Raw genomic sequence first — 25,206 nt, forward strand, 5'->3', positions numbered from 1 at the left:
AGATGAACCCTGGGGCCCTAGCCAGTTTGGCTCAGTGGATAGAGTGTTGGCCTGCAGACTGAAAGGTCCCAGGTTCAATTCCCGTCAAGGGCGCATGCCCAAGTTTTGTACTCAATCCCCAGTAGTGCAGGAAGCAGCTGATCAATGATTCTCTTATCATTGATATTTCTATCTCTCTCTTCCTCTCCGTTCCTCTCTGAAATCAATATATTATTTAAAAAAAAGATGAACCCTGGGGATAGAGCATTTAAAGGGCTCGCAGAGGTTGGGGAGCTGGGAGAAGATGACATCATACAATAATAAAAGCTGCTCTTTGTTAACAATTATGTGCCAGGCATATTACATGAGAGATTTCATTACTCCTCACAACGGTTTTGGGATGTGGGTCCAATATCCCTACTGGACAGATGAGGGAGCCAGGGCTCAAAGGGCATGAGTAAATCTGCCCAAGTTTACACAGTAGTCGTGATGGAACCAGCGCTCGATTCCAGGACTGTCTGGCTCCAAAGTCTACACTCTTTCAACAGCAAACCTTAAATAAACCCACCTGTGTTAGCCGATGGACTTTGACATCTCTTTGGCTGCCGAGAGGTTGTTTTCCACTGTCTTCCCAGTTCTCCGCTTATGGCCAGAAATGTGAGCTTATCCTATACAACTGTGCTCGTAGGGGTACGTCAAACGGAAAGAGCCACTTGGGAAAGTTTCTTTGAGGGTCCCCACGTCTCTGCACTGCACATAGTTAGCAGCTGCCCTCGAGAGGATTTACAGTGTTTTCCAAGCACCAAAGCCAGCCTGTAGGAGCAGGAAAGTGATTCCGGGAGATCATGGTCACATGCTGCCGAGGAGCCAAGAAGACAAAAACTTAAGAGGCCTGTTGGACTTACCACCCCCATTCCCATCCCTGCCTTCTCACATCCTGCCTGTTCTTCAAGGTCCAAACCAAATTCTCCCTCCTCTGCAAAGCCTTCCCTGACCTCTACCTTCTGTCCTCTAATGGGCAGATGACCCTTTCCTCTGCTGGGCCTGTGCTGGGCCCTCCTCTAAGTCCTGCTTCTCAGGCACTGAAGGGTCTGGGGCACTGAGGATGGAGGGAACGTTGATGCTTGTTTTGTTTTTTTTGGCACAGCTTTTGGGAAAAATAGATTGGCAGGCCTGAGGAGGCCACATGGAGTAGTGGTTAAGGTTGTAAGTTTCAGAGACAGAGTATCTGAGCCCTGGCCGGGTGGCTCAGCTGGTTGGAGCATCGTCCTGTACACCAAAAGGTTTTAGGTTTGATCCTCGGTTGGGGCATGTATGGGAGGCAACCGATTGATGTTTCTCTCTCACATCGATGTTTCTCTCTCACATCGATGTTTCTCTCTTTTTTAAAAAAAAGAGGGACAGAGCACCTGAGTGTGACTCCCAGTTGTGCTCTTACTGGGAAAGTTGCTTAAACTCTGTGTCTTTGTTTCCCCGTTTGTAAAATGGGCCTGGTGATATGATAGTCCCTCCCTCCTGGGGTTGATATGAGGATTAAACAAGGCTATGTACGTAACGCGCTTAGAGCACTGCCTCGCTCGTAGCAGGAGTGCAGTCAGCATCAGCTGCTGTTAACCATTCTCTGTTCTTCATCTGTTAAGTGAGCGAGCCCTGGCCAACTTCCCCAGGGCCCCTTTGCCTCCCTGTTACTTCCAGGATTCTGGACTTACTTCCAGGATTTCAGATACCAAAGTATCTCAAGCAAACTCCACTCCAGTAGTGAAATTAACATTTATGGAGTGGCATACACGGTTGTATGTATATGCAATATATATATATATTGGTTGTATGTATGACACATACATGTGTCAGACACTGTTGGAGACTTTACCTATATTGATTTAATTGATCTCGATTAATCACCTATATTGTCCCTTAGTCCTATGAGGAGGTACTATTGCCATTACCATCCTACAAATAAGGACATGGAGGCACAGAGGAGTTAAACGATGGGCCTAAGATTGTATGTCGAGGCCATACTGAAGCCAGACTGTGTGTTCCTGAGGGCCGACGTGTTCTCCCAATTCCTGCTTGAGAGCATCCAACAAACGTGAGGAGTACTTCCCACACTTGGGGTGCACCCAGAGACTCTGCACCCCGTCTCCCATTTAATCTCCCAGCTCCCAGCTCCCCAGTGGAGCCATTAGGGTCACCTCCGTTTTTCAGACAAAGACACTGAGGCACAAAGAAGTCGGGCCACGGGCCCAGAGTCACTCGCCAGGAAGTGGTGGAGCCGGCCAGGTTTTCTTTGGCAGTGGGCAGGGTCCCTGCCACTAGAGCACAGCTGTTTCCACATGACAAGTTGTTACAACATTTAATTAGACACCTCCGGTCTCAATATAGCCAAGGCTGCACCTCCCCATAGGATGCCCCCAACCGCCAGCACAGGTCTCGGCCTCCTGTGTGGGGCAACCTCTGGTCCCTGTGCCACGTCGGAGGTCTTGGGTGGGCCCTCTGGGTTCCCCCGACTGGGCATGTGTGGTTTCTCCTTCAGAGGGTCTGAGCTGATCTACCCTGGACAGAGCCAGGATTGTTTCTGAGGGGGAGGGGACAGTTGCTGCTGTTCTGAGTGCAGCTGCTGAGCGAAATTGATTGGCAGGCCCGGAGAGGCACACGGAGTGCTGGTTAGGGGTGTGAGTTTAGAGGCCCGAGTGCCCCCACTCGGCCCTCTGCATTTCTTCTTCCATCCAGCAACTCTTTAAAAGAGACTCTTGGTGTTTGTTAGATATAACATATGCATGTTGTAAAATGTTTAGCAATATAGAACTAGGGTGAAAAGTGAATATTCTCCCTTTGATCCTCCAAATCCCACTCCTCAGAGGTGACTAAGCATTGGTAACACTGGGGATGTTCTTCCAGAACCTTCTAGATACACGTGTATATGTATGGTCTTCTGTAACTTGGCCTTCACTCAACAGTAAATCATGGTCATTATTCCATGTCAGCACACAGAGGTCTACCTCAGTCATTTTCCTGGCTGCTCAGCATGCCACCATCTCCGTGACCCTTAACTTAGTTATTTAATCATCCCCTGCGGGTCTCTAGTGATGGATATTAATTTAGGTTTTTCCAAGTTTTCACAAATGCTACCATAAATATCTTGAAACATATCATTATACACTGGGACAAGTATATCTGTAGAACAGATTCCTAAAAGCAAAATGCTACTCAAGAAATATGTATTAAGTAACTACTACATGCTACGCCCCGAGGATTGCGTAGCGAATGAAACTTCCTCTGTGATCATATTTGCTCATTTTCTAAAAAGATAAAATATTGGGTAATGAGACACTGGCTCCATAGCTAGAATGGACTTTCAACTTCAGTTTTTCAGTATGCTAGGACTTACATTTTTATAGTAAGACTCTCAGTGATGATTAAGAATCATCAAGAATAATCAGTGCACTTTATAAAACAGGATTCACTCAATAACATCTCAGAGTACCGCAATTAATAAAAGGTTCCCAAGCACAAACATACTTAAACTCATAAATCGAAGGAAAAGAAGAAAGATGGACTATCTAGGGAAGGAGGGATGTGAGCACCTAGAGGTGTAAGTCAAACACCGCAGGCTCAGTGGATTGAAGATCGCGGTCAACTGGAAGGATGATTGGACTCAGTGTACAGATGGAGTGAGCCAGGAAATACTGGGGCATGTGGATGGAGAATGGAGTCCTTGAGCTTAAGATTATGGGTAATAAGGTCTAGGATCTGTGCTCTGTATAGCTGAGAAGAGACAGAGAGGGAGAGAGAGGCAGAGAGGCCAGGACAGGGGAAGGATCATATAGGTCAGCGATTTTCAACCAATCCATCTCATGGCACACATACGCTAATTCCTGAACTTGGGCACACCAAAAACATATTGTATTTTTTTTTGCCAATCTGCCAAAATATAAGTATAACTTTTTATAGGTATAATTTGATTCATTCACACCGTACTGCTATTGTTGTGTTGGCTGTTGCTATTTTTTTATTTGACAATCTAGGAATAGAGGTCAGTGTCCCTGACTGTAAATAGTCAGTTACTGCATGTTTTAAAAATTCTTGCAGCACACCGGTTGAAAAATCACTGATCTGGGTGGATAGTGAAATCACCAAGAATTCTGACGGGGTCAGTGTTAGAGAGTGACCGTGAGCCAGAAGCCCTTCCTTGACCGGCCACAGGTCACAGCTGGACGCTGGCTGCGGACAGCAGTCCCAGCACCTGCTTTGGGATCTTTCTCATTCTGGCCTTTTTCCGTCTGCCTGAAACTCTGCAGTGATCCAGAAGGGAGACAGACCTCCTGGTCCCCTTCTCCTCCAGCAGGGAACCCAGCTGGCACCTAGCAGGTGGGCCTCTCGGGCCATCGTGCGCCCACTTGCATACGCCTCAGTCATGGTGAGCTGTTCCCGGGAGTCTCTGCTTGTTGGACAGAGAATACACAACAGGCTTTAGGGCTTATTCTGGAAACTACCAAGGAGGCCGTTTCCCTCCTGAAAAGTGTGCTTCTCTAGGGACGAATGTGCCCTCCTGCTGGGAGAGTTGGTACTTAGCAAGGTGTCAGACAGTCCTCCAGTATTAGGTGAACATGTGATGAGTTCAGAGGCTGAAATGAGTTAATGAGTGGGAGACGCTTGTCAGTGCCTGGACCTGTGAGGCACTGCATCAGGGTGAGATGTTCTTCTTCATTTTACACACAAGGTAGCTGCAGTTCAGAGAGGCTGGGCGACTGACCCAAGGACTCACAGCAGGAAATCCTGAGGGAGATTCGAACCCAGGTTGTGTGACTGGAGTCTGAGTTTTGTCACCAAGTGATCTTTCCATGCATATGTGTTTTATCCTTCTAAGTCCTAAGCATCTTGACAGGGACGCTTCTTAAACTCACTCTGGGAAGGATTCAGATCTGGAAGGGAACCCTCTGCAGTTAGCATGACCCCCTGCCCAGAACCAGTGTCGAATACTATGTGATGACGGGGGGCTGCCAGTCCTCCCTGTGCCTCTTCTCTCTAGAACCTTCCTTCCCATTTCAGACACCCACTACCACCTGCCACCTGGGCCCTTCCTCTCACTGAGGAGACCTTTTTCCTCTAAAGGTGCTGTGATTTATATGATTTAAGCTGACCACAGGGAGAGCTGGGTGTCACCCCAAGCAACGGCTCCTCCCTAAGGGAATCAGTAAGCTGAGCCTGCTGGTCTCATACACATGCTCACCAGGCCATGCATTTTAAGTGAGGACTGGCCTGTGGTACCTGGAAGGATGCTGACTGACACAGGCCGACGGCTGGGGAGAGGTGATATTTCTGTGCCAGGAACTCCTTTTTGGAACCTTTAACTATTTATTACCCAGAGCAAACCGCCTCACAAAAGCGGGACAGCGGTCATGGGGCTGGAGGGCGAGGCCCATGAGGTGTGAGGAGCCACATAACCCTCTCCCTCCTCCCTTCTCCTCTAGATTATTCTGAACTTCACATCCATGGACCTGTACCGTAGCCGCCTGTGCTGGTACGACTACGTGGAGGTCCGAGATGGCTTTTGGAGGAAGGCGCCCCTCCGAGGTAACGCATAGTCCACCCCGGCCTCCTCGTCCGCTGATTGCTCCTTACAACTACCTCATCCTCCCCTGGGACCCAACGCCTGGCCAAGGGCGACACCCTGCGTGGGAACCCAGCCCGCTGACTGCATCACTAACTAGCGGGGGGACTTCGGGCAAGTCCCTTTCCCAGTCTGGACCTCATAGTCCTTGGTACAGGCTTCCGGGCCCCCCTCCTGGTGGCCGTCAATGTAAGGATCAGGGAGGCACCTGAGTTGGCAGAAATGGACACGCTATTCTGCACATCCCAAGTCCCGGGTCCCCTTCCTCACCTGGGCAATTTCAGAGGCTTTGTTTTCTCTGTCTGCAAGGTCCGGCCTGAGGGTGCCCGCGGTGCTGCCTGGTCCACCACGAGGGCCACCCCACGTGGCAGAGGCCCACACTCATTTGCAGAGGGTGCTTTTTTCCTTGAGGGGGGATGAGTAAGTAGGAAATGAGTGGGTCAGACCGCAGAACAGAAGGTGCTTTAATAGACATAGAGTTAGGTCAGCCCTAGCCGGTTCGGCTCAGTGGGTAGAGCATCAGCCCTCGGCCTGAAGGGTTTAGGTTCGATCCTGGTCAAGAGCGCGTACTTCGGTTGCAGGCTCAATCCCCAGTCAGGGCACATGTGGGAGGCAACCAATCGATGTGTCTCTCTCACATCGATGTTCCTCTCTCTGTCTCTTCCCTTCCCCTCTCTCTAGAAATCAATGGAAAAAATATCCTTGGGTGAGGATTAACCAAAATAAATAAGTAAATAAACATGGAGTTAGGCTGAAGAGAGGCTTAATGAGATGGTATTGGCGCCCAGCCTGAGGAGCTGTGAGATTTGTTCTCCAGTGTGGGCCGGCCCCCAGGCTGCTTGGGACCAGTTGTTAGCGTCGGGACCTTTGTCCCACAGCCCGTGTCTCCACAGGCTGACAAATCCTTGCTTACCATATCTTCCCCCCAGTCTCTGGCGTTTGAAACTTCTTATTCATTACCTAAAGCAGCTGTTGTTACGACACATTGTCCTGCAGACATGTGAGCTTTGCCAAGACTGCCGTTTATTTTCATAACTTACATTCCTAGTTCAACGCCCTCTGTCCCTTGCTGAAAGCTGGAAAACACCCACTTACCAGGAAGATCCCTGGTTGATCCTTGCCTGTGAAGAACCCCACAGATGGGCAGCCTCATCCGCCTGGGGGGGTTCTTGTCGGGTTTTATTTCAAAGGAAGCATTTTCTGAACCAGTCTCTGGATTCTGGGATTTATCTGGGGTCCTGTGGCAATGCCTGCTTTGAATCAAATGACACATTTTATAACGTACAAGGAAAACTGTTTTGGTTCTCGGTTATTGTTTACATGGAGATCAAATAAGAAAAAATAAGTAACAAAGGTAATATGCTCTTTAGAAAACGTAAATACTGGGGGGGAAGAGGAGGCAGGATAAGAAAAAAAGAAACAAAAGGAAAAAACGTAAATAAAACACATGTTCAGTTGGTTATTGTGCGGAATCACCTTTCCTCCCAGAAAAAGACTCCTGTCTTATCCCTCAATCAAGTGCGTGAAATCCTCTAGAACAGCGGTCGCCAGCCGGTGGTCTGTGGACCACTGGTGGTCCATGAGGTCCGAAAGGTCGGCGACCGCTGCTCTAGAAGGTCTCTCTCTGGCTCTTCAAGGCCAAGCTGGCCCTTGGACCAGGCACAGGCCCCCTGGAGGGTGTGCGGTCTTGGGAATGTGTGCCCAGTGCAGACCGAGCCCAAGCCCCTGCGTCCCTCGGAGAGGTGGGGCTTCCGGAGGGACAGGCTGGTGTGAGAAGGAGAGGGGAACTCAGTTCGGGCCTCACTGCCCCTCTGCCCACACCATCTTCACAGGCCGCTTCTGCGGGGGCAAACTCCCTGAGCCTATCGTCTCCACCGACAGCCGCCTCTGGGTTGAATTCCGAAGCAGTAGCAACTGGGTCGGGAAGGGCTTCTTTGCCGTCTATGAAGGTACTGAGGGTGAAAGTGGGGTGGGGGGGTGGTCAGATATATGGGGTCCCTGGCATCCTAGAACCACCCCCTCCTGGCACCAGAAGAGATCCCATGGGATTGGCTGGGATGGGAAGGAGGGCCCTGGGAAGCTGGGGGGATGTGGGAAGGGCTGGAGGAGGGGGGAGAAGGACTCCTAAGCAAGGCAGAGCATTCTCACTGACCTCCCTTTTTTCCCACCTAACACTGTGTCCCCAAAGCCATCTGTGGGGGAGATGTGAAAAAGGACAATGGCCACATCCAGTCGCCCAATTACCCAGATGATTACCGGCCCAGCAAAGTCTGCATCTGGCGGATCCAGGTGTCCGAGGGCTTCCACGTGGGCCTCACCTTCCAGTCCTTCGAGGTAGGTCAGAGACCCTGTGATCCTTTCACGCCCCAGCTGCCCCCAGGACCGCCCACCTCTCCACGGGTTCCGGGTGTTGGGTGCTGGCCACCAGAGCTCCTCTGCTGATTGAGCCCCTGACCCCCAGATTGAGCGCCACGACAGCTGCGCCTATGACTACCTGGAGGTGCGTGACGGGCACAGTGAGAGCAGCACCCTCATCGGGCGCTACTGTGGCTACGAGAAGCCTGATGACATCAAGAGCACGTCCAGCCGCCTCTGGCTTAAGTTCGTCTCTGACGGGTCCATTAACAAAGCCGGTTTTGCTGTCAACTTTTTCAAAGGTGCCGCCTTCCCTGGTCCCTCCCCCCTCCCACTTCCACAGCCAATCCATCTTCTCCATTCCTTCTTTTATTTTTTTTTAAATTTTATTTTATTTGATAAGAACTCTTAGCATGTGAACTACCCCCCTGAACATTTTTAAGTGTACAATACAGTATGGCTGACCCCAGGCACAATTGCTGATGGACCTTTAGTCTGTGTCCATCCACATCTTGGCTGTTGTAGACAGTGCTGTGATGACTTCATTCCTCTTCATTCACTCATTCAACACAAAGACTGTGAGGGACACACAGACCTAGCGCCCTGCCCTGGAACGTATGGCCTAAATGGGGAGAAAAGCTCAACCCCTCGGAAAAACTGCATACCTCCTTGAGTAAATGACAGAGCAAGTACAAGTAGCTGACCCGTGGCAGGTGCTCGACTATGAATTGAAATGACAATTCAGGCGTTGCCTTAACACCCAGAAGTTTGTACAGAGAGCAGAGGAGGCCGCGAGGCAGGAAGCACCGAGGGGCTCAGGGAGGAAGCAGGGCAGCGTGGAGGAGGCATCCATGCGACCTCGGACACGGCGTTCTGCCTGAGGCACCTGTAAACGGTGTGGTCAGAGAAAAGACTGTGTGAGGTCCTCCTGCCCCTGCTTCAGGGTGCTGCCTGTCCCTTCGGGGCTCTCATGAGAAGTACCCCCTGGGGACTGAGTGGGTCCTGAGCAGCCATGGAGAGCTGGGTGCGGCCAGGAGGCCACGGCCTCCCAGCTGAGTGGCTCCTGACCGACTGCCCACTGTAGAATGGGGCTGGGGGCCATCCCAGGAAGCCTGAGGGCCCTGGACGTGACTCTCAAGCAGGAGGAGGAGGAGGGACTCTTCTTGCCTGGGAGTCACTGATACCCGTTCCTTCCTACCCGCAGAAGTGGACGAGTGCTCTCGGCCCAACCGTGGGGGCTGTGAGCAGCGGTGCCTCAACACCCTGGGCAGCTACAAGTGCAGCTGTGACCCTGGGTACGAGCTGGCCCCTGACAAGCGCCGCTGTGAGGGTGAGTGTCCCCAGACCGCCCCATGACTGTCCCCTCCCTCACCCCAAACCGTCCAGCCAGATCTCTCATGCCCCCGGACAGAACCATTCCTGGAACAGTGAGGACTCCCTAAAAGTTTCTTCACCACGTGCATAAGGAATACATTTCATAATTTAATCCCCAGAACACGCTGTTACCAGGGCTGATGTACTCTGGTTTTTGTGTTGTTGTTTTTTTTTCATTCTTACTATGTTTTTTAAATGCTTATCTTGACCTGCTGATTGATTTCATCACCCACGGGAAGGTCATGATCCTCGATTTGGAAACCCTGCCCTGGGGCAGGCACTGAGCCTCAGCCTCTCCCTGTACACGCTGCCGAGAGGCTGCTGGTGGCGCTCTGTGCTCACGGGCTCCAGCTCAGCCTGGTCTTGCCGAGTGGCTTCTCCCTGCTCACCTCTGGGCAGCCCCTCCCGGTTCCTCCTGGTTCCTCCCGGCCCTCACTGCCCACCGGCCCTCACTGCCCACCTGCCCTCACTGCCCACCGGCCCTCACTGTCCACCCGCCCTCACTGCCCACCCGCCCTCACTGCCCACCGGCCCTCACTGCCCACCCGCCCTCACTGCCCACCGGCCCTCACTATCCACCGGCCTCACTGCCCACCCGCCCTCACTGCCCACCGGCCCTCACTGTCCACCCGCCCTCACTGCCCACCCGCCCTCACTGCCCACCCGCCCTCACTGCCCACCGGCCCTCACTGCCCACCGGCCCTCACTGTCCACCGGCCCTCACTGCCTTCCTTGAGCCCCTTGCTCTTTCTCCTCCCTCTCGGCAGGCGCCCTGACCCCACCCCATGCCTCCTTCCCTCTGTCCTAGAGAGACCAGGCCGAGGCCCCTACCTGACCCTTAATGCACCCCAGCCCACGTCGGGTGCCCTTCCCTAGAGCGGGGACCCCTGGAGGGTGATGCCACTCCCTTGTGCCCCCAGCTGCCTGTGGCGGATTCCTCACCAAACTCAACGGCTCCATCACCAGCCCGGGCTGGCCCAAGGAGTACCCGCCCAACAAAAACTGCATCTGGCAGTTGGTGGCCCCCACCCAGTACCGTATCTCCCTGCAGTTCGACTTCTTCGAGACCGAGGGCAACGACGTAAGTGCTGCCTGGGCTGAGGAGACGCAGGAAGGCCTGAGGCATGGGAACTCGGCTCGATGCCTGCTTCCTACCCTCTGAAACAAACATACTCCAAGAATGTAGAGAGGAGAGGGAGTCAGGGAAGCAGGGGCCGCTCAGGGGAGGCGGGAAGACCCCGGAGCCCGTGGCATGTGGGAATGAAGGACATGGGGTCCGGAAGCCTGTGGAGTGAGGCAGGGCTGGGTCCATCTGATGGCAGCAGGGTGGCACCGATTTGAATTGTTAGGTTTGGTAAAGCAGGTAACTGCAGGAGAAAGGACCCACAGGACAGGAAGGCTCCTGGGCCGGGTGGTCAGGAGAGGCTTCCTGGAGGAGGTGGGCCTGGAGCCGCACTACCCTGCAGGTGTGCAAGTACGACTTCGTGGAGGTGCGCAGTGGACTCACAGCTGACTCCAAGCTGCACGGCAAGTTCTGTGGCTCTGAGAAGCCCGAGGTCATCACCTCCCAGTACAACAACATGCGCGTGGAGTTCAAGTCCGACAACACCGTCTCCAAAAAGGGCTTCAAGGCCCACTTCTTCTCAGGTAACATGGACTCCCCAGCTCCGAGCCGCTCTCTTGCTTCCTGCTGGTACCTGCAGCAGGGTCTGTCCCTGCTCCCACACTGGCCCTCCACCACCAGGCCAGCCCCTCCGCCCTGAACCCCATTATTCCAGAGCCCTCAGGGTTCTATGGAGGCTGACCTGAGGCCGGGCAGGACACAGGCAGGACACAGAGATGCAGAAATGAAGGGAGAGGGTGAGCCAGGTGTCAGGAGTCTGAGAGCGGACAGGCCCTGGGGACAGGCGGTTCAGTGTGGCTGGAGGACAGGAGCTGCGAGCAGAGAGCAGGAGGGCGTCTGCATGGACAGGGTGGCTGTAGCCAGACTGCTAACCAGACCTGCAGGCTCCAGATGGGTTCATGCCTAGGAAGCAGCCTTCCTCCCTCCAACACCAAAGCCTTTCTCCCCCCAGGCCTGCAGGTCAGGGACTCAGGTTCAGCCAGCATTTATTTGATTAATTATTCATTTAAAATTATTTATCATATTATTATATTTACTTATGTACTATCTGTATATATTTAGTTAGTTTATTGAGAGTTGCCTTGGGGTTGAGTCCCCTTGATGGCCCCATCTTCAGGTGACCTAAAAGGTAGTCACAGCCCCTGCCCAGCCTCTGAGCTTGACCTCCAGGGGTCCCAGGAGACCTCTCCCTGCTTTCTTAATCCCTCTGCCCCTGACTCTGGGGCCAGGCTGGGAGGTGGCCGGTGGTCTTTCTGGGGCATGTAGGACCTGGGACCCAGACAGTACAGGGCAGGGGGAGGGCTTTGTGGGGGGCAGCTGGGGGGTCCTCACCCCCAGCACACCTGGTGGGTGGGGCACGGGCGGCAGGAAGGCAGGAAGCCCCCGGCCTGTCCACGCTGCCTTCCTTCTCCCCTCCTTTGCCCAGGGTCCTGCATCCTCCAGCCCCTCTGTGGCCGCCCTGCACCCCTGCCTGCCCCACCTGGATGCCATGCACTGCCCCTGTGCACTGGTTCCCTGCTTGGCACTGCCAGCCACCCTGCTTTGCTTAAAGTGCCCATAGTCCCTGCCCCTGGCTTGCTGAGACCCTCCCCTTCCAGTGCAAACCCCTTTCTTCCCTGCGCCCACCTGGAACTACTACAAGGTGCTCACCAGAGGGCTGAGGGGACGTAACACCTACTCAGGTGTGGGCTCGGCCCCAGGGAAACCATTACCTGCTTACTCTCGTCTCTTCCTGCCCTTCTGTCGCTCCAGTCGTGGAGGGGGAAGGGGACTGACACCACATCTGTCAGGCCTAGAGCCCAGGGCTCTCCACCCATGGTTACTGCCCTGCCCTGGCATGGCACTGTGCCCACCCACTCTCAGTCCCACACAGAGATGCCCATACACACATGTGGGCACACACGCACACACACACACACACACACACACACACGTGCGTATTGACCTATCGCACAAGAAACCTGCCAAGGACCCTCACCAGTGGGCATCAAGGTCCAGCCCTCAGGGCGTGGGGCATCTGACCCTGGCCCCCCAGGAGGGGGGCTCTTTGGACTTTTGGGACACCGAGCAAGGAGACTCTAAGCCAAGAAGGAGAAGAAAAAGCCTGAAGAACTTCAGTCTGATCTCAGCCACCTTCCGGGGCATTTGGCACTGGAGGGTGAGTGCCATCTTCTTGTCTGGGCCCATGTCCACCCCCCCTGCTCCTGCCCCTCCTGCGACCTGCCCCCCTGGCTTCAAGGGGAGGCTGCCCACCCCACCCCCACCATGCCAGGGCCCTACCCAGGGATGCGAGAGCAGGTCTTCCTCAGGATTCACTTTTCCCTCATTCATTCGTTCAGCCATTCACGTACTCATTCATTGGGCAAGTGTTTTTTATCCCTACTATCCGCCAGGCCCTATACTAGGTGTTTGGGGTGCAAATACGAGGAAGGTGTGGTCAAAACATTTCAGAGAAATCTTTGCTCAGTCCATGAGCTCCCAGCATAGTCACTGGTGAGTTCCTCAGTGACACCCCATGACGGTCATCGGGTCTCCATCACCCCCACTTTCCTGCAGGGCGAATGCAAAGGCAGCTTCCCCAGGCCCTCAGTCAGGCTCTCAGTGAGGTTCTAACTGAGAAGGAGCCCTTCAAAGAGACTCTACCTCTTTGCCTTGGGTTCCTGCAGGCCCCAAAGGGTCTGGCCCACCTGAGAACGGATTGGAGAAGCAGGTCCTGGGAGCCAGGGCTCCAGCCCCTGGGCCCCTCTCCTGAGGGAGGCAGGGCTCCCCTTGACACAGACCCCACTGGCCATGTGAATGCCAACAGGCATCTTTCTACCTTGGGTTCATCTCTGAAATTCTGGGTGCCCATTCAGCCCACACACCTTCCTGAATGCCTGCCTCAGTGCCAGGCACATGGTCCCCAGTGTGACCACGAACATGTGGGCGTGACCGACACATGCCTCTGTGACCAGGTGTCTGTGTCAGTGGGCACCCTGGAGTGTGTGTCTCTGTGTGCACGTGTACACAGATGGGTGGATGGCTGATAATGTGTGCGCGTGTGGTATCTGTCTGCCCTGTTTGTGTGTGACATGTATCCTGTGCACACATAGGTGTGAGCCTATGGGTCAGTGTCTGTGCTGCCATGTTGGGACGACAGTACATCATGAGGGGAGCCTGTGGGTGTGGGTGTGTGTCTAACATGCTCTGTAGCTGCAGCATCCAGAGTGAGAGAGCAGAGCTCTCCCCAAGCCCCACCCCCTTCCTTGGACTGAGCCCCTCTGCCTGAGACTGTTTCTCTCCCCCAGTGCACGGGCCTCGTGCCCAGCCCTGCAGGCCTTCTCCCTGCCACAGGCTTCCTCCCCATCCATCCATCCATCCATCCATCCATCCCTGTCGCTGTGCTCCTCCCACCTGCCACCCCTCGGTGCCCTGGCTGCGCAGACATGGCCTCCTGCATGTGTGTGCCCCTGCCTTCCGCCTGCCCCGTGGCTCTGCCTCGAGACCCGAGTCTGGTTTTCATTGCTCTCTCTGTCTGATCCCTGCCCTCCACCCTCCACCCCCTCGGTCCCTTTTCTCCTTCTCTCTCTCTCGTTTCAGAAAAGAGGCCGGCTCTGCAGCCCCCTCGGGGACGACCCCACCAGCTCAAATTCCGAGTACAGAAAAGAAACCGGACCCCCCAATGAGGCCCCCCAGGCCTCCCGGACCCTTTGTTACTCAGGAACCTCACCTTGGACAGAATGGGTTGGGGGCTCCCGAGCCACCCACCCCCACCTCCGCTCTGCCACTCCGGCCTGCCTCCCTCTGGCCGGACAGAACTGGTGCTCTCCTCCTCCCCGCGTCCCCCTCACATGGACAGGGGACCTTCCCCATCCCCACACCCTCCCATGTTGATGGTGTCTGTGACATTTCCTGTTGTGAAGTAAAAAAGGGACCCCTGCGTCCTGCTCCTTTCTCTTGCAGTCTGCTTGTCCGTGTGTCTGTTTTTCCACTTGTCCGTCTGTCCAGTAAGCAGGTAATGGTAGAGGGTTCCCATGCTGGTCAGCTCCAGACCCAGCCCTCCCTCCACCCACTTCTACTTTCTCTCCCCACAGCCGGACCCTGTCATCGCCTTGAACTCTTACCCCCCACCCCCCACCCCCCCCACCCCCCCGCCAGCTCCCGGGGGGAGGAAGCCCAGCCAGGCCTCCCTCTTCCCCTGGGGTGACCGCCCGGACCTCAGCCCTGCACAGACCCGGGGTCTGCCCTTGTTTGCTCCCCTGCAGACAAGGACGAGTGCTCCAAGGACAACGGCGGCTGTCAGCAAGACTGCGTCAACACCTTCGGCAGCTACGAGTGCCAGTGCCGCAGCGGCTTCGTCCTGCACGACAACAAACACGACTGCAAGGAAGGTAAGCCGAGCCAACAAACACGACTGCAAGGAAGGTAAGCCGAGCCAGGGCCGGCGCCAGGCCTGCCGGGCACCTCCCATGCCCGCTGGGCACCTCCCATGCCCAAAGCAACTGGACCTGCAGGACCAAAGGCTGGGGAGCACCAGGTCAGAGGTGCCCTCCCCACTGGTCAGTTTTTAGACTCAGGGAGCTGAGCGACTCCTGGGGTCACCTCACGTCACCCGTGTCTGGCGCACAGGTCTCCCCAGCCCCAGCCACATCCAAGCCACATGCACTTCCGGGCTCTCCTTGTATGTCAGGAAAGGGAGCTCACGGCTGCCCCAGGCTCCATTTTGGGCTGTTTTTGTAGTTAGTGTTTCTTCAAATCCATGTCCAGGTCCTTCTTTTTGTAACGACCTCCCTCTGGCAGAGGCGCAATGGGACTTGGTTAAGAGCACAGACTGGAGCCAGGCTGCCTGACCCAGTCCTGCCAGCCAGCCAGCTGTGTGCCCCTGAGCCAATGACTTCCTCTCCCTGTACCTCGGTTTGCTCCTTGTGACAGCACCTGCCTTGTAAAGGTGTGAGGCTGTGACGGCTCCACACAGCACCTGGCTCATCGCCAGCACAATCATGCATGTCACCGTTTGGGGTCACACTGCTGACCCCGGGGACACTCAGAACAGGGCCGCTGCCTCCCAGGAACTGAAGCCCTGCAGATATTTGAACACAGCTCTCACGTCATCCTTGACATTATCCGATACCCCTTTGGGCACCGCACAGCACTGGCCTGCTCCAAGGCGTTCCCTTCGCTGTGGCGCCCGCCTGTGAGCACTTCCTGTCTCCCAGCACAACGCAGACTCGCCTCTGCCACTGAATGTCTGTGGGGCCTGAGTGAGTCACTTCACCTCCCTGAGTTTCAGTGTCCTCACCCGTGAGATGATTTTTGAAAATGGTACCTATTTTGCAGGGTACTAAGCTTCAGAGAACTTGCTCTGTGCACTTAGCACAGCGGCTGGCAAATGCCTCTTCTCACCATTAGTAGATGGACAACCAAGGTGCAAACAAACTGCTGGCCAGAATAAACAGGATCCAAGCAACCAACTGCGACCCAACAGACACTCCAGGACTTCCAACCCGGTCACTTCAGGCTCCCCAAATATGAAGGCCTGACTCCTGGGCCGCCCCCTCCCTATCGTTTAGCTAGAGGGGACCTAATTCTGATGTTGTCAAACTGCGTTTTTATCTTTGCACCTTCCATGAAAAAGAGGGTTTTGCTAAAGAACCCTCAGCATCAACATCAACGAGATAGCTGGGGAGGGTTTCAAATTCTTGGGAAGGGGGCCTGTATACAGTAGCTCTGATTCGCTTTAGAAGCACATGGTTCCTTACTCCCTTAAAGGATGGGCTAATTACAGATCAGTCAGAGGGTACCCCCTGCGGGTACAGCGCTGTGCAGGGTTCTGCCCAGGAGACTGCAGTCTAGCTGGTGTGCAAGGACATGTTCGAGGGCATGAGGACCAGGGGAGGATGGGGGAGGGCAGTGTCTGTGGACATGGAAAGTCCTGGAGGGGTAATGAGACAGCTCATAGCTCAGCTGGGAGGGCCAGGAGCTCCGCCTGCCTCCACCCGCCTGCGAGGTGCCGCTCTTCTCCAGGTCCTCCTGACCGTGCAGGCATCTTGAGCCTCTGACTAGGCACAGCTATTCAGCCTGCCTCCCCTCCCCGCCCTGCGCCCGCCCCTCATACACACATCCATCCCTTTCTCCTCCCCAGCCCAGCAGTCTACCTCTGCCCACTTTTCCTAGAGGGGCCTGTGAGATTGGATGATAATGAATAATGAGCACTGGCTTTTAAATTTGTTTGTGAGGCCACGCTTTTCAGAGGCAGAAAGCAGACTGCAGGGGATCGAGGAGCCACAAGCAGTGAGGAGGTGGTGATAGCTGTCTTGAAGGTTGGCTGAGCAGAGAAGGAGAGAGGCTGGGCCGTGGGAGGGCTGGTTTAGGATGGGCACAGCTCAGGAAGGCTCATAGGCTGGCAGAGAGAGGGAGGGTGGGAAATGTGTGCTCCCAGGGTCCCCAGGTCAGAGAAGGAGATCATTCCTGCCCGAGAGGAGGGGCGCCTTCTCTGAGACAGGGAAGGAGGGGAAGTGGAGGTGGGGGAGGGGGGGCGGTGAGTTTGCAGGTAGGGTCCAGAAGTTAAAGTCCTTCATCGTTGAGGCCCCGACTTTCTCAGGGAGGCAGGAGGTGAGGGGGTCAGCTGGGAGTTGAGGAGAGGGCTGAAGGTTTGGAGCCGTTGCTGAGGAGGTGAGAGATGGAGCTGGTGAAGGACAAATCAAAGAGTACCCAGTGGTTTGGGGCCCACCGAGGTGGGGGGCCACGGATGGGGTTTTCCAAGATGGTTCAGCAGGATGGCGTGTGGATGACCAGTCGGGACTCAGCCTGCAGTCCAGCTGGATAGGGAAGGAAGTCAACAAGGAGGGATATTGGGAGAAACTGGAGGGATCAGCGAGGAGGTCTCTAAAGCTGAAGAATCGGGGACAGGAAAATGAGTGCCTGAGTGCCCTGGGAGACGGGAGGGGCCACAGAGAGGGTGGTGAGTGCAGCCTGGAGAAGCGGTGGTGATGGCAAAGGCTGGGGTGAGGTCACGAGCAGGTGCACCTCAGAGGACGGAGATAAGGCCCAGTGGAGCTGAGGGCAGGCACTGAGGGCAGGGCATTGGGTGGACCGTCTCGTGTTGGTTGACATCGCCGAGGATGGCGGTAGCGGGAGTGGGATGGAGAGAACTGAGTCAGGTGCCAAAGTCTTCTCTGACTGTGGAGGCGTGGCAGGAGGTCAGAGGATGCCAGCGTCTCAGAGGGCAGAGAAGGTGTTGCCAGGTGGCCTCAAAGGTCCAGGGGTTTGCTCAGGGCGCCTGAGAGGGTGGTGCCGGGGATGCTGCCAGTGCGGCTGCGCTTGGAACTAAGCAGCTTGGTTTCCCGGGGCGTGGGTACAATGGGAACAAGCGATAGAAGTGCAGTCAGCTTTTATGTGGGAAGCAAGAGAAAGAAGGCAGGCAGGCGGGAGGGAGTGGCTTCCTTGCTTCCGAGGGGCATTGAAGCATTGATGACTCCCTTCCCCTAACTCACCTCCCACAGCCGGCTGTGACCACAAGGTGACATCCGCCAGCGGCACCATCACCAGCCCCAACTGGCCTGACAAGTATCCCAGCAAGAAGGAGTGCACCTGGGCTCTCTCTAGCACCCCCGGGCACCGGGTCAAGCTGGTGAGCTGCCCACACCCCCGCCTGCACAGGCACCCTGCTCCCCATGCCACAAAGCCGCCACCTCTTTCCTGTCAGCTCCAAAGCCCTGGGTACTTGGAGTTACTGCCCAGAGCAGGGCAGGCTGCAGGCTGATGGCCTGGCTGAGCCCACAGGGCTGCCACCCTGCAAGAAACCCAGGCTGGTCTCAACAGAGGCCCTTCCTCAGTGTACATTGGGGGTGTTCCTGCCATCACCCCATTCCTGGATCCCCCCTCACTGCCGTCCACCAACCGTGGCCGCTCCCCCTGGACTCAGTGAGCAGGGGTCAGGAGGCCTGAGTTTGGAGCCACCTGCTGCCCAGCCCACTGGCCCCCACCACACTCCTAGCTCACTGTCCTGCTCCCATGCCCAGACCTTCCTGGAGATGGACATTGAGTCCCAGCCCGAGTGTGCCTACGACCACCTGGAGGTGTACGACGGGCGTGACGCCAAGGCCCCAGTTCTGGGCCGCTTCTGTGGGAGCAAGAAGCCCGAGCCGGTCGTGGCCACGGGCAGCCGCATGTTCCTGCGCTTCTACTCCGACAACTCCGTCCAGCGGAAGGGCTTCCAAGCGGCCCATTCCACAGGTGAGGACACCTGCCACCGGCCCGGGCAGCTGGCCCGGGGGCCAGCATTTGTTCTGGAGGCATCTGCTGGTCCCAGTCTCAGAGGCAGGCCCGGCTCGGGTGGGCTTACAAAGAGCCTGTGAAGGCGCAGACAGACCGAGCCTGGGCCTGGCTGGAGAGACGGTGTGTGCTGAGGACTAGGCCAGGGGAGCAGAGAGGGAGCTTCCTGGGGGAGGAAGAGGAGGTCCTGGTTGGGGGCTGGGGAGGTGGCCCTTCGGAGGGCAGTGACGACAGGGGGTAGGGAATCTGGGTCGGGGAGGGAATCCCCAGATTTCCCAATGCTAGGACACTGGACTTTGTCCCCAAATTCACTCTTCATTCATTCAGTACCTGCTTACTAACACGTAACATGTATGAGGCAGCATTCTAAGTGCGGGTCACAAAATGTATGAAGCAGACAAACAACTCAGCCCTTGAAGGGCTTCCTCTGTTTCATTTGTTCATTATTTAACAACCATTTACCAAGCTCTGTTCATGAGCAAGAAGGCTATGGGACAATGGTTATGCCTCAGACCTGAGCCCTTCACCCCGGAAACTCGTGGTCCAGGAGAGAGACAGACTGCGCAGGTGATTACAGCAGGAGAGAAAACATGATAAGGGCCTCGCTCAGGGTGTGACTGGTGGGTCACAGGGGAGGAGCCCACGCCCAGCCCAGCCCAGGCCGCTCTGAGTGGGGACAGGTGCTAGCAAATCACTCAGCTTGGCCAGAGCAAGGATGTGTGAGGCCAGCAGTGAAGTGGGGACATTGGCTGCAGAGAAAGGCTGGAGGCCAGTCGTGGGAGGCCTAGAACGTCTGTCAGACCCAGGGCATTGGATCAGGGCTTTGCAGGCTCCTTGTGGGCCTCCAGCCACCTGCTGGGGTCTCTCCAGAGCGGCTGTGTCACAGTCCCCCCTCAATACGTTCAACTCAGTCCCTGCCCCAGGTACCCCCCCCCCCCCCGCCCCGTCCCCACCCCTCAGGGAAGGGTGAGCACCAGGTGTCCTGGAGGCCAGAGGGCGTCCCGAGGAGGTCGCTGCCCGTGGCCCTGCCCTGCATGCTCTCTCCCCTCCCAGCACAGAAGTCACAGGCTGGAGGCCCGGAACCCCATCTGGCCGTCAGAGTGCTTGGCCCACACTGTGTTTTTTAAAAATGTGAGCCAACATTTAAAAATCAGGAGTTTTCACATAAAATCTAGATGATCCTATTCTCTCTTAAGAATAGAATCTGGCAGCGCAGGGCCCACATTCTTCCATGACATCCATCAACTGGAGGACTTAGCCGTGTCCCCTCTCAACAAGCATGCCCTCCACCACGCCTCTGCTCTGAGCCGCCCCACCCTGTGCACCCCCGGCCTCCATGCTCTGGGCCAAGTCCTGAGCCAAGTCCAAACCCAGCCCTCACTAGCCATGTGGCCTCGCAGGGCCTGCAGCCGGCCTGGAAGCTGCGCGGTGAGGCGCCGGCCGCTGCGGCTGAGCTCAGCGAGTGATGGCCCATCTTGTCCCCACAGAGTGCGGAGGCCAGGTGCGAGCCGAGGTGAAGTCCAAGGACCTTTACTCCCACGCCCAGTTTGGCGACAACAACTACCCCGGAGGGGTGGACTGCGAGTGGGTCATCGTGGCAGAGGAAGGCTACGGTGTGGAGCTCGTGTTCCAGACCTTCGAGGTAGAAGAGGAGACAGACTGTGGCTACGACTACATGGAGCTCTTTGATGGCTACGACAGCACAGCCCCCAGGCTAGGGCGCTACTGTGGCTCCGGGGTGAGGTCCCACTCTCGCCCCAATCCAGAGGCCCCGTGCCAGCCCTGTGCCTCTGCAGGCATGGGGTGCCGGTATGGCGGGTGGCAGCATTTACTGGCCCTTGGCCAGGGCCCAGAGACCTGCTGGGTGGCTGATCACAGAGGCCTGCCCTGTGCTGGGCCATCCCCACCCGGGACAACTGGTCCTTTTAGGGCAAAACAGGTTCCTGCAGCCTCTGGGATGGGCCTTGCCCTGACTCAAGCCTCCCCAGCACCAGTTTGGTTGGGCCTCCAGCATAGCTTGCATCTGGGAGGAGGATGCCCCAACCCCATCCCTTGCTCCAGCCCAAGGCAGCTCACCAGGACTCAGAGGTGGGGGCCAGAGCCAGGGACCAGCGCCTAAGCGAGCTATGCTGACCAGCCGTTCTGGCTGAGCCACGAAAACACCCTCCTCTCTCGCATGGCCAGCTTCCCTTCTTGGTGAGAGGCCAGTGGTTCCCAAGCTGTTGGTGCTGCTGTCCGACCAGGCCTTGAGCACCACTTCTTGGCCTTTTAGAGGCAGTGGCAAGAGTGTGCTCGATAGCGTTTTAACTGAGGCCACAGGAAAACCACAAAGGTGGATCTATTTTCCTCCCAGTCAGAGCTTGTGGCTCCTCTCTTTTTTTAATCTTGTCCTCCTTCAGAGAATGCTGTCTTTCTCTGCCCATTCCCCACCACCACCACCACACACAGACACACACGTTTGCACATGCATTCACCTCATGCGCATACCCAGACTGTCCTCCCATCACCTCCTGGTCCCCGCCTCTCTCAGGGCCGTGCTCCAGGCCACCTGGGCGCCCCAGGAAGGGTGAAACTTCCCAGAGCTGGACCCAACATTGTGGCAAGTCTCCTTTCGAGCAGAGCTTCAGCCTCTTGAATGGCAAGGGCTGGGCAGGGTGAGAGGTGGGGAGGTGGAGCGGGAAGCGGGGCACACAGTCCCCCTGCCTGCCCTGCTAGAGGCTCGGGAGTCCCCTGGCTGCCAAACTGGCACCCCTCATACACTTTGGCCTTTGTCACTTCCTTGATCTGGCACTTTCGGATGCCCTGGGTGGCTTCTTCCAGAGACTTCCACAGACAGAAGCTAGCAGGTGGGGACCTGGGGAAGGAGCCCAGTCCCATCAGGGCTTCCTGGCGTGGTTGCCAGAAATGTCCCTAACGTTCTACGAAATGATCCTTCCTACGCCTTCAGGGCAGGGCATCTGTGCTGATGCTTTACGGGTGGCTCTCACTCTGGGAGTCTGTACAGAAGTGAGGAGGGGCTGGCAGGAGCCTGGGAAGGGGCATCACCTGGCGTTGACGATGGTCAGAAGTGGGGGAGGGGACTGGGGGTTGGCCGAGCCAGGTTCGGGGAACCCAGCTGTCCAGTCTTCTCCAGGAGTCGGCTGGGCAGCAAGAAGGCAGCCACTCAGAGAATCTGCTTCCTTTGCAGAACCCTCCACAGCCACCTGCTCATGTGCCCCCTCCCCCAGACCTTCTAGGCTTAGAGAGCAGATAGCCTTTGGTCCTGTTTGTACTTGCGGGAAGCAAGGTCCAGAAAGGTAGTACGTTGCCAAAACTTCACAACGAACTAGTTAGTAACAGAGCCGGGTTGAGAATGGACATTTTACTCTGGACTTAAGACAAGCTCCTCTGCCCCCTGCTTTCTCCCCTCCCCCAGGCACCCCTTAAACAGCCACTAGAAGAGTCTCCTGCTTCAAGGGGTCGGGGGACCTGGTGGAAGTCGGAGCCTGCCTTCCATAGAGCAGGGGGCCTTAGGGAGGGAAAACCGCAGCCCTGGCCCGTCCTCAGCCTCACACATCCCCTTCCTCCATCAGCCCCCTGAGGAGGTGTACTCGGCGGGAGACTCTGTCCTGGTGAGGTTCCACTCCGATGACACCATCACCAAAAAAGGCTTCCACCTGCGCTACACCAGCACCAAGTTCCAGGACACACTGCACAGCAGGAAGTGACCGCCGCCCCCAGTCACCTGGACCGGACAGTGGGAGCACCCGTTCCCACCCCCGATGGTCTGGACGAGGCTGTCCTCAGGAGGCAGGGACTTGGACTCCTTCATGAGCCACTTCCCCAGGTCCCTCCCCCGCTGGCCCTACCTGAGCAAGGGGCCGGGGGGCCGGGGGGCCAGAGCTTTCACTGAGACACTTGAAGTGGCCATTCCTCTGTGGGGGCCGGCCGGTGGGGGGAGGGTCTGTCAGCGGGACCCTCCTGCCTGTCCTGCCCACCTCTGCGTGCTGGATTGTGTATAGCTGGTGCATATCTTCATTGTAATATCCATGTCCCGGCCCTTCCCCGGCCTCACTTGGTTTTATTTTGAGCCTCCACTTCCCACTGTTTCCTGGGGCATGAGTTTCCGTACGCGTCCCACAGGAGCACGGTGGGGAGAGGAAGGGGAAGGGTGAGGAAGGAGACAGGCCTTCTCTCAGGCCCAGTGGCTGGTCAGCCACACCAGGGCATCCCAGCCAATAAACCGAAAGTGTTACAGCCAGTATCCTGTGCCAAATGCTGTCTGGGACATGGTGGGAGGGGGTGGGGGTGTCTCATTCCAGATGTGCAGGCTTGCTGGAGTGGCCCACAGCCAGGACATCTGGCCTCCCTGGCTGCCCTTCCTCCCTTCTATTTAGGACCCCTGCGGGTGTGATTTCACACTTGGGCACACACAAACACCGCCACCTCGCACACTTCAGCCTGCAGGCGGGCGCACCAAATGCACACACTGCACAGCCCTCCCACACAACGGGAGGGGTGGAACATTCTGTAAAAGGCTCTTTCGTGGAGAGGGAGGAGGTATGGAATAGGGGAGAAGCGTGTGTTTGTCCATCCGGTGTCCATCTGGGTTTTCTGTCTCTGTGTCTAAGAAAGGGGTGTGTGGGCTGCCAGGGTGTCCAACCAGGGAACCTCACCAGGAGCCAGAAAACTGGCATCAGCCAGAGCAGACCCGTTAACTAGAGCCTGCCACCCTGAAGGTCAGGCGTGGGTCCTCTTGTCATGGAGACAAGAGCCAGACGCTGAGCAAACATTCCAGCTCTGGCCCCCTCTCCCACAGGACAAGGTTGTGTCTTGTCTGGCCTCCTCCTTCCTGCCATTGCCTCCCTCCCAGCCAGCCCAGAGGCGCAGACCTGTCTCCCCGAGGCCAGAGGGAGAGAAACCATATCCCTGCTCCTTCCCTTCAAAGGAGTCTCTCTCTGCCTTTTCTCTACATGGATCTCAGGGGGAAAGAACCCAGCTTCTTACACTGAGGCTGCCACCCTCAGCTTCCGGGGAGATCGACAGCCTGCTCCAGGCCCCAGGGCTCCCTGAGGGCCTTCAGTGGGGCTGTAGTTCTTTTACTGGCTCCGAGCTCCTCCCTATAGCAAGGGCAGGTGTTGTGCCAGATAGAGGGACTATGTGTGGGGACCCATGCCCAGGAAGCAGTAGGGCATGGTGCACCCCACACTGGCCCTTTAAGCAGCAGTGGGAACCAGACCCATTGCTAGCATCTGATTGCATACAGTTCCCCCTCCACGGTCAGGCTGCAGCCCTGTCCTCCAGCCCTGACCGCAGGTGGACAGGGCTGAGCAGATGGCAAGCCCCCCAAACTGTTGGAGCTGCCTGGGCATCTCACCCAGACACTTTGCCAGCCAACTTGGCATCAGCTCCTCCACGGCCAAATTTGTAGTCAGTGGTCACAGCTCCCTTCACCAGCCCTCCGGGTTCCTCTGAAGCTCGGAGGACGCACTCCCAGGTCACAAGCCACAGGTACAGAGGGAACCGAGATCATAACTCCGTCTAGACTGTGGGGCTCCAGCCCAGAGTCCCTGGTTCTCCACCTCAAACAGGGCCTCTGAATAAACACCACAGCTGGGGCAGCTCAGGATCGCCCTCTGCAGCCACCCTGGGCACCAGTCCCAAGACCATCACCACCATAGATTCGGACCCTATAATGACTCAGGGGCTCGGGCTGGCAGGTTCTCCAGTCTTCCCTGGGCCCATCTTCAGAGGCTGCCACCAGGCAGTGGAGGCTGCCTAGGAGCTGCCTGCAGGGCACTGATACTCCACAACTTAATGTGTTCTCAGGGCCCAGCTCACCCTCCCCTTCTGGCTGCTTCGGGTTCTAAACTAGACCAGCTTCAGTGCAGCCGCCCATCCACTCAGGTGGTCCCACGTGGGAGGAAGGCACCCTCGCTCTTCCAACTGTCTCCAAGCCCCCGAGGACCCTGGGTTTCCCTGGATCCTGAGTGCACGACCAGTGAGAGAGCGAGGATGGACCTGCCCGGACTGTGCTCCCAACCGTGGTACCCAGGTTGAGATGACCGCATAGCCTGGAGCTTCCGACTCCTCCCTCTGGGAGCACCTCTCTGGCCCGGGAGGACAGGATGACAGCACGAGCCGGCAGTCAGCAGACCTGGCTCTGCCAGGCTTCGCCCTGTGACGTTGGCCAGCTGCCCCTCTCTGGGCCTCTGCTTCCCCAGCCTGTTGCCTTTGCCCAGCAACCTTTCCTGCCACAGGCAAGGAGAAAACCCAGGGCCCAGGCTCCTGGCAGCCAGAGGACTGGGCCAGGCTCCTGAGGCCCCTGGGATCCTCAGCAGCAGTGGGGGCTTGCAGGGCTAACTGTTGGCCCTGCACTGCCCCTCGCTCCTTTTTCTCTCTGATCCCGCTTCCACCCCCACCCCCCTCCCCCCAGCAAATTTGAATGCAAACACAAGCTCTACCATTTGGTGGCTTTGTGTCCCTGGGTGAGTCACTTCACCGCTCTGAACCTCGGATTCTTTATCTAGAC

General features: G+C 56.6%; 1 protein-coding gene across 6 annotated transcripts in view; it reads left to right on the forward strand.

Annotated features, from left to right (window-relative positions):
* Nucleotides 1-22,931, forward strand: part of BMP1 (bone morphogenetic protein 1) — a 39,556-nt gene extending 16,625 nt beyond the window's left edge. For 4 of the 6 annotated variants that reach the window (XM_070416561.1, XM_070416562.1, XM_070416563.1 and 1 more), the window contains 12 exons: nucleotides 5,451-5,553; nucleotides 7,423-7,539; nucleotides 7,779-7,924; nucleotides 8,052-8,247; nucleotides 9,150-9,275; nucleotides 10,240-10,400; nucleotides 10,786-10,966; nucleotides 14,687-14,812; nucleotides 17,924-18,051; nucleotides 18,443-18,656; nucleotides 20,183-20,433; nucleotides 22,268-22,931. In XM_070416561.1, the coding sequence (XP_070272662.1) occupies nucleotides 5,451-5,553; nucleotides 7,423-7,539; nucleotides 7,779-7,924; nucleotides 8,052-8,247; nucleotides 9,150-9,275; nucleotides 10,240-10,400; nucleotides 10,786-10,966; nucleotides 14,687-14,812; nucleotides 17,924-18,051; nucleotides 18,443-18,656; nucleotides 20,183-20,433; nucleotides 22,268-22,402 (1,884 nt within the window). In that variant the 3' untranslated portion in view covers nucleotides 22,403-22,931. Of the gene's footprint in view, nucleotides 1-5,450; nucleotides 5,554-7,422; nucleotides 7,540-7,778; nucleotides 7,925-8,051; nucleotides 8,248-9,149; nucleotides 9,276-10,239; nucleotides 10,401-10,785; nucleotides 10,967-14,021; nucleotides 14,384-14,686; nucleotides 14,813-17,923; nucleotides 18,052-18,442; nucleotides 18,657-20,182; nucleotides 20,434-22,267 lie in introns of those variants that run through there. The other 2 variants (XM_070416565.1, XM_070416566.1) reach the window with 1 other exon arrangement.
* Nucleotides 22,932-25,206: the final 2,275 nt, after the last annotated feature.

The sequence above is a fragment of the Myotis yumanensis genome, unplaced genomic scaffold (assembly GCF_028538775.1).
Source record: "Myotis yumanensis isolate MYYU_CA2020_CCGP unplaced genomic scaffold, mMyoYum1.0.hap1 SCAF_5, whole genome shotgun sequence".
NCBI lineage: Eukaryota > Metazoa > Chordata > Mammalia > Chiroptera > Vespertilionidae > Myotis > Myotis yumanensis.